The 14,022-nt window shown below is 35.8% G+C and overlaps 1 protein-coding gene across 1 annotated transcript in view; it reads left to right on the top strand.

Annotated features, from left to right (window-relative positions):
• The window catches only part of LOC104150537 (ras GTPase-activating protein 1), a 63,635-nt gene that overhangs the window by 16,940 nt on the left and 32,673 nt on the right, over positions 1–14,022 (top strand). Inside the window, exons 3-8 of the mRNA XM_068924674.1 lie at positions 1,703–1,838; positions 2,713–2,783; positions 5,062–5,179; positions 6,152–6,183; positions 7,990–8,042; positions 8,814–8,964. Coding sequence (XP_068780775.1) covers positions 1,703–1,838; positions 2,713–2,783; positions 5,062–5,179; positions 6,152–6,183; positions 7,990–8,042; positions 8,814–8,964 — 561 coding nt within the window. The remainder of the gene's footprint in view (positions 1–1,702; positions 1,839–2,712; positions 2,784–5,061; positions 5,180–6,151; positions 6,184–7,989; positions 8,043–8,813; positions 8,965–14,022) is intronic.

Here is a 14,022-nt window from a genome sequence, read left to right as displayed (position 1 = left end):
ATGTATGGTATAGCTCTTGGGTTTAATTGTTTCTCAAATATGCTACTTAAAAATCACTTCACAGGCTGCAGAACAAAAATGTGAGGAAACTCAGCATCAGAATAGAGAAGATTGTCTTAAGCTGTTATGCACAGAGTTACAGTAACATGCAGGTTTCTTATTAGTCATCTGAGGAGATTGTTTTAAGTCTTTTCCTCAGTCGCTGCAGCTCACAGGGCATATTTGAATGGCAAGGTTCAAGCAAATCTGGGTGCCGTCCTTTCAAGAAAGAAACAACAAGGAGAAACAAAGAGGTTATGTATTTAATAATCCGAGGGTTTGCTGGAAACAGCTTTTGGTGTGTGTTAGAATTAGTTGCTCTAAATACAAATAGCCCTTTATCCAAAGTTGTAAGTAGGATTACTTTACCATTAGCAACTTATGTATATTAATAAATTCGTTTATTGCCTTTAACGTAAATGAGATGTATTCTGGGAAGAGCTGGATGTTAGTCAGCAAGTAGTAGTAGACTGCAGGGTAATGTTCATCTTCACAAAATAGAAAGGCCAGTGCCTCTTCAGCAATAGAGAAAAACCTTTGTCAGCTATCTAGATAGCAAGAAACTAATGCAAATTTGTCTACTTCTGAAAGTGGAATTAACCAAAATACCAATGTGTGTACCAGATGTACACTAAAATGGTTTCATTTGCATTACAAATGCTGTAGGGAGTTTTTGAATGCATCTGCCATTTAATGAAGTGTGGTTCAGAGGTTCTGATTTTGCATTGACATGAGCTTGTTGTTCTCTTCAGTGCTGTTAAAACAGTACAGAAGAAGTATGCTCATGTTTGCAGCATGCTATATTTGAGCTAACAATCCCTGCCTTTAAGCTATACTGATTCTCCTTTCGGAACTGGTTATTGTGTAGCAGTAGCAGAAAATTAAACTATGTTAATACTTGCTTTTAAGTGTTGTTTTTTACAGTCTGATTATTTTTAATAACTTCTGTTGATTGTGACCAACAGCAGGAGCTTGAATGTTGATTCACACCCACAGTAATATAGTTTCTGGCATCTCAGATCAAAAGTAGTCTCTAATAATTTCCTGTTCCCTAATGAGCAGGATCCTTACTAGATTTTCAAATCTTTATGAATCTGAGAATGAAAGATTCTTTAAGTACATGCAGAGATAACTGTATCCAAAAGAAATTAATTTATTGGTGGATACTGTTCTTTAGAGATGAGACATGGCTATGATTCCACTTATTGACTACAGGGCCCAAGGTTTTTTCCTTTGTTATTAGAAAGGTAAGTGCTACACTCAAGAACACTGTCAACCTCAAGAATGAGAGTCTTAAAATTGTTTCAAGCAAATATAGAGATGGACAACTGTATCCTACAGGGTGGAAGTGCCACTTCCACCAAAACTTGATCTTTGACAATTGCAGCCTTCCAGAAATGGGTGAAACTTCCTTTGCTAAACAACCTCCCTGATAGTTTGTTTCCTAAGTGATATTTTTCAGATTAAACTTCCTTTACTGTATTTCTGTGCAGCTAAAATACCAGCATTTTAGGTGAAAGTTCTCTAATCTTGTTAAATGTATGCACTCTGCTTTAAAAACTCAACATTATCTTAACTTCTTTTTAAAAAAAAAAAAAAAGGGAGGGGGGAAGGTTATAGCAAAATGTTTCAAAACTTTTTCCTCTATCAATTTTTTTATTAGGATTATTGCCATGTGTGGAGACTATTACATTGGTGGACGTCGTTTTGCTTCGCTCTCGGACCTAATTGGTTATTACAGTCATGTGTCTTGTTTGCTGAAGGGGGAAAAATTACTCTTTCCAGTAGCACCTCCGGAGGCAAGTAGTGAAGTTTTAAGTGTTGTCTACTTAATACCATTAATCTTGTGTTCAGTATTCAGTTTCCTAGGAAGAAAACGCTGTGGAAAGCTTCTTCTAGTTCTAGAGCTGTCTCAGCATATAGTGGAGTATAAAGAATATATAAGTGCCTTCTTACTGGTACAAAGTAATGATTAAAAAATGCTTTTTTACTAAAGCACGTGATTAGAAAGCTACGTGTGAGGTATTGCAGTTATCTGCAAATGTATGGTACGTAAATTACAACAGGAAAATGAGCAGTTCTTGGCGGTGAAGAACACCATTGTAATGTAGTTACCTCTAGAGTTTTACACTGACTTAGAGTATTTCAAAATAATAAAATATTTCTGTTTTCTGGTATTCTCTGTATTTAGCAGAGATTTCAAAACGGGCATCCTGGAGATAACTGAAGTTTCTGAAAACTAGGCTTCTTTCAAGTGCCTGTCCTTAAGACAATGTCAGTAATTTTAAAAAAAAAAAGTCATGCCTGGCTTCAGGATTTGAGTTTTGCTTAGACAGAATAAAAATACTTCTGAATGTTAAACTTATTTAAACTTCCACTCTAAGTGAAAGAAAGTTTTAAAAATATTCTTTCATGGGAATTACTTAATTTGTAACTTATTTCAAAGATGATTGCATACATTATCTGGCACACTAGAAGGCTTGAAAGAAAACGTGAACTTTCTTAGCTAACTGTATGGATTATGCATTTCTAGTGCCTACTTGTTTTAAACTTTGAAAATTTAAAACCAGCAAGGGGATATGAATGACTATGACCAGTCCTTTGCTTCAGAACAGCAATTCTAATGTGGTAAGACGGAAGTAACATCTTTGTTCTCCTACCTTTAAATTGTAGCCTGTGGAGGACAGAAGGAGAGTTCGAGCAATTCTACCTTACACCAAAGTGCCAGAAACTGATGAAATAAGGTATGTTTTAATAGTGAGTAGAAGCAGTTGTGAAATTAGAGTATTTCAGTATATATTCACTCTGCAAATACTTTCCGATTGCATCTTAGATGTAAGACTTTGGAGGTTTTATTAGTAACTTTATACTTCTGAAATAAATTTTATAAAGGCTTACATTTTTTTCCTCAAAGAAGGTGAGTTTGTGTTCTCTTTACTTCTCTATGCTTAAAAGAGAGCAAGAATGATTTTTCCCTTCCCCTCTCTTCCCTCTCTTTTGGAAAGCATCTGTGTTGAACAAAGGATACTTTTAAATGTGTAAACTCCAGTAGTCTTGGGAATTTAAAGTGATTGAATTGCCAGCCTATGTATCTCATACTTTTTTTGTGAACTGTTTCTCATTTCCTTTCAAACACTGATCTCTAGAAATTCTCAGGGACTGTCTATGTTCCTCACTTGCATTTTCATAATATGCTATGTGGAAAGAACACAAGACCAACAGTCCAATATCCAATAGAAGAGCGTATGCTAGTTACTTGGAATTTATCATGCTTTTCTGAGACATCAGAAGTTTGTTTTTCAGGTGAAAAAATAGGAGGATTTGGAAGAGGTGTGTAGTGACTTCTCATCAGTCTAATGAGACCATCTTGGTTTCACAAGCTGTTTTAACATGCCAGTTGAATCGGAAATTGGGTTGTTTTTAGGAGTAATTGGCCTAAGGTACAGAGGAAAGGTAGATGAGATTTACAGCTTTATATCCTTATTGGTCTGGAAGTTTATCCCTAGGCTGGCTGTCCAGTCCTATATGATCCCTTTAAGGAACATTGAGGGTATTGCTCTTTGAGAAGACCTTTTTCTAAGCAAATGAGAAGAAGGTGGTAAGAGAAGGAGGGAAACTGTAATTGTATATTGCAAGTAGGGCTTCCTACTATCTGTAAGAATAGAAAGATGCATCAGGTCCAGGAAGTGCCTTACTGCATCTACCAATTTAAGGGGTGAAGGCATTTCATTGCTCTGCTGTGGTTACACGAGTGGTAGAAAGTTGTACCTTTTTTCTCTTAGAATTCTGCTAAAACGAAGCTTTTACTTTAAAGCACGAAGTTTTGTGTGTCTGGCTAAGCTTTTGAGATCTGCACGATAAAATAATTCTCTTCCCAGTATAGCTGGGACCAAGTTCTTGGTTTGTCCCAGGTGAAATCAAGGTATTCCTGAAGGTTGTATGTATTTCAGTGAATCTTGACTTAAAATTTTAAGTAGAATTATTTAGAATAAATATTTAGAAAACTTGAAGTATTCCAGGGATAATTTCAGATGGTTTCCGTGGAGTAACTTACTGTGTCATTCTTTGTAACAGAACTGACATAGAGTGGCCCTTCGATCTAATGCCCATTCTTAGGATTTAGATTCATTAGTAGCCGAATCAACCAAAACAAAATATAAAATTCACTCTAAGTGGTTTTCATTAGACTTTTTTATTCTTGCTGTTTGTTTTATGCTCAAGTTCATGCCTTTTCTGTTAGCCTGTCATAAATGAAATAAATTCCATAGATAATTCCTATCCAATTTTGGGTTGGATTTAGTATTTGTTGAGCTTCAGTACCTCATAGCTATTGTTTGTGTACCTGATGCATCATCTATTGTGAATGAGAATTCCTTCTGTGCTCTAGTAAAAGGTTTTCATATGACCTGATTTTGAGATAACACTGAAGGAATAAATTATACGAACTTTTCAGTAATGAAGCTCCCTTGACCATGCTAATGCCTCTTATGTATGCTCTTATTGTAACTAATTGCATGGTCTGATAACTATTTCATACCCTCTTTTTAGTACTCTTCATATGCACAGACCTAAATATTAGATACTTTTGCAGACCTTTATTATACAAAGTTAGCTTTTGATAAGAGAAGCATTATTTTATTATAGACTATTATGGGACTCTTGAATTTGTTTTTACTTTTATTTAGTATTTGATCTCTCTTGATAGAAGAGCAATGTTACTGTCCCTAAGTAGGGTTGTGATGTGATTTTTCATTTATGCATCCTTAGCACATTTTAAAGGGTCTGAATTCAAGTATGTATTAGATTCTAAATATAAATCAAAGCAGTATAAATATTCATATGTGATAGCTACTTAAGTTGTGAGGAAACATACACATGATGTGCTTGGGATACTGATTAATGTTTTTCATGATCATATTTCCTCAAATGTTTTGCTGAAATTACACTCAAGAATTCATTGTTCGCATCAACTTTACACATGGATTGTGCTTCTAACTTAAATGTCACTGCAACTCTCTGCAGTTTCCTTAAAGGAGACATGTTTATTGTCCATAATGAGTTGGAAGATGGGTGGATGTGGGTTACAAATCTACGGACAGATGAACAAGGTCTTATTGTAGAAGACTTGGTAGAAGAAGTGGTAAGTAATTCTGTATTCAAACCTGTTACAAAACTGAGGTGTTGGGTGAGGGGGCTTTTCTAGATGTTCTTTTAGTAAATGGAGCTACTGGTTTTAAAATAGTGCAACAAACCTGCAAGCCTAATTAGGGATTGGGGGGAAAAAAAAGCAGTGTTAAACACTTATTCACATGTTGTCCAAACAAGTTCACATATTGATGACTGATACTGTGAATTTACTGGGCAGTTCCCTAAACTCAGCTGTCCTTATAATGAATCTGATAGTCAGTTAGTTGTGTTCTTTCTTTTATTAATAATAATTGCCATGAAACATTAAGGAACTGTACAGAGTAATTTTGTAATGCAGCATGTCTTTTTTTCTGGTGGGGGAGGGAGCAACAGCAGCAGCAAAGTCTGAGTTAAAAAGTGTATTCATGAGTTAATTGTGTGTAGAATGGCGTATGCTAAGTCAGGAAGCTAAGCAGGTGACTAGAAGGTAGTTGAGTTACTGCAGAGCAAGAGATGGTTTAATGGGCTTCAAAAATATATATATGTTTTTGAAGCTCACTGTTGCTTTGGAGTCTCATTAAAGTTCTCCTGCACAGCATATATATTCTGCTCATAGCAGAGTTAGCTTGACCTGCTTCACAGAGATCTATGTCAGGATGTCAATGGCTAAATTCAAATGTATTTTAGTGTGAAGGAATCTACTACAGGCTTCTACATCAGTGGTTGAAGTCAACCTTAGGACAGTTGAAATAAAGTTGCCACCTGTAAAGAAGCATTTAAAGCATGGCAGAAACAAAAATTCTCTGGAATAACGTTTTGGCTGAATTTCCACTTAGTGAATAAAATGAAAAACCGCTCTTCATTCAAAAATGTCTCAGACTCCTTAGTGTTGTTTATTTCTGCAGAAGGTCTTAACTTGTGAAATTTATTTTCTAAGCTCAGATATGCTGTTGTCATGTACTTACTATGTTAATTTTCTCATTAGGGAAGAGAAGAAGATCCACATGAAGGCAAAATGTAAGGAAATTTGTTTTTTATTAAAAGCAAATTGTGTGATAACTCTTTGTAAACTTCAGCTGTGAGGTTGCCTGACTTTTGGGAAGATGAACTAAGTGTGTGTGTTGGGAGTTTTTTGTTTGTTTTTTATTGTAAGAGTTTTTTATATTAGCTGCTGAAGAAGCATAGATAACTAATACAAGACTCTGTCATGTCAGTTATGCCTCAGGCTAATGTAGTTTGCAGTGATGAAGTCTTAGATGATTACCTTCATGATCACTTTCACTCAAAATATGCACAGTGGAGTTTTGTTTTTTTTTATATGGGGCTTGTTTAGAGGTAACTTTTTTCAAATCTACCTAACTCTAAGTCCTGGAGAGGGAGCAAGGTACAATAAGATGAATAATAAAGTGTAACAGTAACTCCTTCTCTATGTAAACCTCATATTAATAACACTTCAGCTTTTTAAAGAGAAAACTGGAGGAGTATAAAATAATTGATACTGGTTGCAGTGAATTCCAACTTGTTAAATAACTGACTTTTTTTGAAGAATTAATACAATTTAGAATTAAAGATGCATCATTATTATGGCAAACTTTGTTATATTCAGTAGGAAAAATGAGTGGCAAATGAAAGTTACAGAAAATTTCTAGTAGCTTAATCATTTCATCTCCCACTGTTCATCAGATCCGCTTGCTATAATTGCAGCCTGCTGCATTGGTATCCGTGTTGCTTGGTTTGCAGTCCCCAAAGAACTGATAACTGAAGAATGCATTTCATGTTATCTTAATAGAGGAGATAAAATCATTGGTGTGTTGTTTCAGTCTTCTGCTGCCTAATGTTCCACTAACCAGTTTGGCAGAGCGATGTAACAATCGTAGGGATGCCTTCAAACACAGGAACTAGGACCTGTTCTTTTTACAAAGTAATCTGTAGCAGGTGCTTGGAGCTTTGGCACTCTTGGTCCACAGATCTTCATGCTGCTCAGAGGGTTGTAGAGGGGACAGGAATTCTTTCAAACGTTAGTAGATTGTTCTCTAAAGGTAGTATAGTAACAAAGTTAAAACTAGAGTTCTTTTTTGATGCATAAAGTGACTTCCTTTTTCTTGTTTGTTTTTTTCCTCAATAAAAGTGCAATGAAATGTAGTCTGTATTCTAGCTTTTCTTTAAAAGACGAAATGAATTCTTAAGAGGTAGCATGTGGTGTGCCAGGAGTAAACTGAATAGCCAGGCAATGTCAAGCTACTCTGTACAGTCATAAGTGTCAAGCCGAGACTGGACAGAGATTGCTGAGTTTTTGTTAGGACAGTACTCTGGCACAGGGCTCTGCAAAAGATGCAAGGTGTGAGATTAAAGCAGTTAGTATTCACTAGTTTAACAAAGCTAGGGACTACTTCTTCAGCTTCTAGCAAAATTCAGTTTCTTAGTTATTCTGTACGGTATTTAACTTTTACGTTCATCTCCTTGTTAGGGCTTTGTTTCGTGATTCAAATTGCCGAATGAGATTGACCTCAAGTAGTGCCTATCAAATTATCTAGCATTTAAACAGCGCCTTTTAGTCTCTCAGTGCGTTTAGTTTTGAACATCATCTTCAAGTGTTGGATGCTTGTATCAAAATTTATTTATATACCTGTTAATATTTGTTTTCATTTCATTGGTGGAAAAACAGACTCATTGAGTAGCACAATGGTTGATTATTCAGTCTATATGTATTAGGTCTTTTAAAATAAAGATTAATTCATAGGTGCTAGAGCCTTGGATGTCACCACAACCAAAAAAGAGCGCTGGTAGTCTTGCTTTCTAATTTTTCTCTTCATCTTTGTTAAGATGGTTCCATGGGAAGATCTCCAAACAAGAGGCTTACAATTTGCTGATGACAGGTACTTGTATTTTGGATGGAAATACTTGGATAGTGGAATGGCACAAGTAATCCTATGAATATTAAACTGGCAAAAAATGATTTTTTGTATGAACATGTGAGTATCTAATTCTGACCTGAGCTGTGGTTGCTACCACAGTAAAATGCTTCCCTGGGAAAATCTTGCAGGGCTACGGGTATTGAATGTATTTATTTTCTTTCTCAAGTACAGTTAGTTTCATAATTTTAATTGAAATAGTTAAATGGTTTTTGACTTGTATATAAAGTAACGTGATGTTTGTCTTCATCAAAACGCTGAGCAGAAAGTACTGAAAGTACTATTACCTCCTTATGGGAGAAGAACGTATTTAATATTCCGTGTCCCTTGCCTCCTTCTCTCCCCCTCCCCTCCAACACTGATGATTTCTTTAAATGGAAGCATCAAGATTCCTGACCCATACCTTAAATACAAGGAGAAAACACTTGAATTTTTGAAAATAAAATGTCAGATGCTTTTTCTTACTAGGCTTTTGTAGAGAGGTAGCAAAATTGTGTGCGGACTGTCAGCTACAGCTAAACTGTTTTGCATCAACTCTTGGCAATTGCGTACTACTTCATCTCATTTGGGTAAAGAGGAGGTGGATCACTATTGGAAAGTACCTCACAGACTTTATATTTGTCCTTTTAAGTGTGCAGTTCATGCTAATTTATGTGGAAAGGGATTTGATAAGAGCTTGTAAAGGACAGTAAGATAAGCAACAGTGAGTAACACTGTGTTATGATGTCTTTTCAGTTGGTCAGGTGTGCAGTTTTCTTGTGAGGCCTTCAGATAATACACCTGGTGATTATTCACTTTATTTTCGGACTAGTGAAAATATTCAGCGTTTTAAAATATGTCCAACATCAAACAATCAGTTTATGATGGGAGGCAGATATTATAACAGGTAAGTTTTAATGATTAAAGGATTTATATGTATATCGTACCTATGTAAAGAATTTGTATAACTTGTCCCTGATAATTATTTGTTGGCGCGATTATAAGACTTTCTTAGTATTTTTTTAATAGTATATTGAGCGTTTTACCCAACTTGCTTGGCAGTTGCTTGTAACTAAGCAAGTTTTAAAAGCCATCTGAGGCCTAAATGTAATTTGTTTCTTTTGAAGTATTTATCTTCACCCAAACTACTTCTTTCAGCCAGTTTCTTCACACTATAAATTGTGGATCATGATGTGTAATCAAGAGAATGCTGTGTTGTCTTGGAAGCTATTATTTATGGTGAGGTTGCTTGTGTATATGAAAGAGGAAAATAAAACTAACTTTTTTTAAATTTGAGATGTTTGAAAGAGATGTCAAAAATAAAAATGATAGCAATAAGTATTTGCAAGAAAGGGAAAATGATCTTCATTACTGAAAAAAGTCATTAAATTACATTAAAACGTGAATGATACTTTAGTCAGAAGTGCAAATCGTTTAGTGTAAGGATACTTAGGATGGGTTTGTTTGGCCATTAGTGTAAAAAAAAATATGGTAATTGGTACAAAAAGAAAAGAAAATCGTAAGACATGCACTTCCTCTTTCATGGGAGAAGCTATTGATACAGTTCCAGCCGTAATGATCCTATTTTTTGTGTTGTCATAGATTCAAGGCTTCTCAGTACTGAAAACCCATTTCCCCTTTAAATGGAGGCCATTGCCTGTCACAGAAAATCAGAAATTTTTCAGATTTGTTCATCTAAAACCAGGGCGTTCTTTCTCCCAGTAGATAATTTCTCTCACTTCTGCCTTGGCTTCTGAATGGGCAGACATCCAGGAGCTGGTGTGTTTGAGAAAATATCGAGGTCTTCTAGCTAAGAAGTTCAGTGGATGGTCATAAATCTTTAAGCGGACAATGATGTGAGCCTAAGCAGTCAGAACCTTATGAGCCTATGCCTATCCTCCACACAGGCTGTTTGAATACCTTTTACATTAATCAATCTGCCCTGCAGACATCCTCAGTGAAAATCAAGCTAGCTTCAGTCAGCCTTTCATGAAGGTAAATGCTTATTTGCCTGTTCTCTAGTTACATACATTATGGAGGATGGTAGACTAAAGCACCTATCTCAGGTGATGTCAACCAGGTTAGCAGATCCAATGGAAGTCTTAGCCCTGAACGGTTTTGCACCATTAGATAGCATACCTTCAGAAAGTTACTGCATTGAGTTAGTTATTGCTTCGGGAACTAATTTTTCAGTGGTGGATGCCCTTGAAATGTGTATGTAAGTCCATTTATCCAAAGAAGATTCTTTCTTTGAAGTCGAATGGAAAGCAAGATTATAGTTAAGCAACACTGAGTTGTGATGAAATGCGTAACTGTCTTCTGAAAGTTTTGGTACCTAAGCTGCAAAGATTTGGTAAGAGGTTATAAATTACACTGTAAGATAAGCAATGGTGAATAACACTGTATTATGATATCTTTTCAGTTGGTCAGATGTGCTGTTTTCTTGAGGCCTTCAGATAATACGTCCCTGGTTTATTATTTTCTTTAACCGAAGTGAAAGAGAATCTTCTTAGCGTTGAAAGGCTTCTAGTTTTATTTGTATGTTTCAGGGAATTACTAGTATGCTCCTAGACTCAAAATCTGTCTAAGTTAGTATTAACTAAAAGTTCACAAACTTCTTGGAAGTTCAAACAGTATGTAATACAAGATAATAAGGATGCAAAATGAAGATAGTACCTTCCCCAAATTCTGAAATACAAGATTTGCAAAGGGCAGTAAATAAGGAACAGTAGAGAAGGAATCATTTTCTGTGGGCTTTTTAATTCTTGTGCTGATTAATTTCTTGTGGACACTGGAAGAAGGAAGTTTTTAAATATATGAAGACTGATGTGGATTATTGTATGGAGCAATCGGAAGTGGCTGAAAAAGATCAAACAGGGCATTACATCCAGAACAGAGACACAGGAAGTATGAATTTAGGCAAGATAATAAAATGATTTATTGGCATTTATTGGGGCAGAGAGAATGTCTGTTTTTTCTTTATGGCTTACGTAAAAAGGTAGAGTTTATTTTCGTGGTGAAAAGCATCGGAAGTGCTGCTGTTTGCTGAAATGGCATCTGTTTGACTGTTTCCATTAACAGAACTATGAACTTTTTTATAATCTGTTTCAAAAAATGCTCTCAAGGTATCTCCTTTTAATATCTGTTACTAATATTAGAATAGATCTTTATATACTACCAATAGTAATGTTTTTTTTAAATATTCTTCTTGCAGTTTTGGTGATTGTAATTGGTGTAAAAATAGTTAAAATGAAGCCAATCTGTTCTTTGATTGCAGAGTAGTGGTTATGGTTGTAGTTGCAGTAAATTAGAGACCAAGATTTTCCCTACAAAAGTAAGAAGCTGAAGAACAGTAAGGAAATCTAAAATGAAGTAGGTTTGTTTCAGTTCTCAGGAATTTGAATTTCCAAACATGGGACTTGAAAGTTCCATAACCTCAAGTTCCATACTGGCAGCAGTATGTCTCTGCCCAGCTCCCAAAAGCAAGCCAAAGTTATTCTGGGTGATCGTGAGGAAAAAGTTCCTGTGTATGTCTTAAGAATCTAGTGATGCATGGTAGTTCTGTGATGCACGGGAAGACTCTTTTCTTCACTGATCTTTTCCCTTTGCCTTTCCTCCTGCCACACTATATACAAATTGCTCAAAACGTCTATTGATCTATATAGTGAACAGACTGTACTTACATTCCCTCATACGAGAGTCTATTTTCATTATTTCATACTCAGCCAAAAGACTACAGATTGGCTATTTTGCAATCTACTTGAAGGCCTCAATGTATAGAATACATGTTGCATGCATATTGAGGGAATTATTTGGATTCTCCAATGAAATAGTATTTTCCTATGGACTTCACTAAGGCATGTGAGCTTTCTGTTTATTTCATGGATAACACAGAAATGTGACTGCTGAAGTAATTTCTGCGTTTTAATGGAAAAAATGGCAAAGTCAGTTCTTGGAGGTAATTTTACTAACTGCACATCATGAAATCTCAAACAGAAATCTACAGCTACCTATTGCAATTACTTATGGCTACACCATCCTGAACATGCCTGATCTCATCTAATCTTAGAAGCTAATAAAGATCGGTCCTAGTTAGTACTTGGATGGGAGACTGCTTGGGAATACTGGGTAGAGCCAGGTAGAAGTGAGAGAAATATAGGTTCCCAACAAAGGGCCATGAAGATAGTTAAGGGACTGGAGCATTGCTCATATGAGGCGAGGCTGACAGAGCTGGGGACTGTTCAGCCTGGAGAAGAGAAAGCTGGGGGGGGGGTGGTGTTACCAATGTGTTTAAATATCTGATCAGAGGGATCGAAGATGATGCTTAGTGGTACCTAGTGACAGGGCCAGAGGCAATGAGCACAGATTGAAATACAGGAAATTCAATTTAAAAATAAGAAAAACACTTCTACTGTGAGGGTGATCGAACACTGGAACAGATGGCATAGAGCAGCTGTGGAGTCTCCATTCTTGGAGATGTTCAAAACCCAGCTGGACATGGTCTTGGGCAACCTTCTGTAGCTGATACTGCCTAGAGCAGCGGGGTTGGACTAGGTGATCTCCAGAGGTCCCTTCCCAGCCTCAACTGTTCTGTGATTCTATGAATAACTTTCATATGTTTCACTTTTTTTTAGCATAAAATAACATTTGTTAATGTTTCAATACTGTTTAAAAAAAATGTGGCGGGAGAAGCATACCAGGTTATTTCTTCAGCCCCTTTTTCCTCTCCATCTTTTCCTTCCAAACAAATTCCCATAAAATTCTGTTGGTGGGGATTTTTGTTTTTTTTTTAAATCTGGTGATTCTATGTGAAAGGAGATGATGAGAACGTCAAAGAATGAGAAACATTGACCCAACAGTTTATATAGTGAACAAGCTTTCAAGTTATCTTTAATTTAACAGACAAGACAATTCGAGACTTGAGTATACAATTGGAATTGTTGGCATCCATTTTTCAACTAATTAATACATATTTTGATAGGCTGAACAGTATGGCTCTTATAAAGAAAAGAATTAATATGCTAATTTAACAATGCATAGAGTGGTCTTGCTTAGTTCTGCATTTTGGATTCTTCACTGTTTGAAATGTCAGCTGTTGGAATAACTCCTAATTCACTCACTAAGTTTTAAAGGGCTGATACAACTCATGGTGATGAGATGCTTTTAAAATTATCTGATTAGTGAGGACCTGGGGAGCCTAATAAGCCCTATGCTAAACCTATTACAATAACTGAAGTAACTGTAATATAGTATTGAGATTCATCTTTATTTCTGTAAATCAAACCAAGCTTAACTTTTTTCTTTTTCTAATTCATACTTGTATATACCTTCCTGGATGCATTTGGTGTAAGTTGAATTTTTTTTGTTGCTGTCAGACACTAAAAATGGTTGTGATCCTTTTTTCCTGTCCCTTAGATTCTTTCTGTGGTCATTCTAATTTCATGTTTTACATTTTACATGTTAGGCAACTTTTATTACTTGTAAATTCACATACTTCAGTGCATTTGTCTGGAAATATCTTGTATCTTTGTGTTTGCAATGTTTGGTTTGTTCAGCCTTTTGGGCTGCTTTAATGACAAGGCAAATATACCATGACCATCTGAGTTGACCTTCACCTGGAGGAGGAGAGGGCTAAAGAACCAAGACATAGAACCATAACTCAGTTCATTCTTCAGCTCATTTTATGAAATTGGAAGAAATTAGACAATTGCTTCTCATGTTGAGGGACTCCGGGTCTTTATTTTTCCCCAAGAAGGGAGAGGATACACTGACAGTCAAGGTATTTTTGATTTGATGAACTTGAAAAATCATATAAATCTGCTTTATTATTGATTTTCCTCATAACAAGTTGTTGACAATAGCTGATCAACACACAAAATACAATGATTGAGTCGTCATTTTATGCAATGTGATAAGGTTTAAATTCTCATGCAGAAAATGTCATGCACATACTGTATCTCAATAA

Source organism: Struthio camelus, chromosome W (assembly GCF_040807025.1).
Source record: "Struthio camelus isolate bStrCam1 chromosome W, bStrCam1.hap1, whole genome shotgun sequence".
Classification (NCBI taxonomy): domain Eukaryota; kingdom Metazoa; phylum Chordata; class Aves; order Struthioniformes; family Struthionidae; genus Struthio; species Struthio camelus.
Note: the sequence above shows the minus strand (reverse complement) of the source record. Positions and strands in the feature narration are given on the sequence as shown.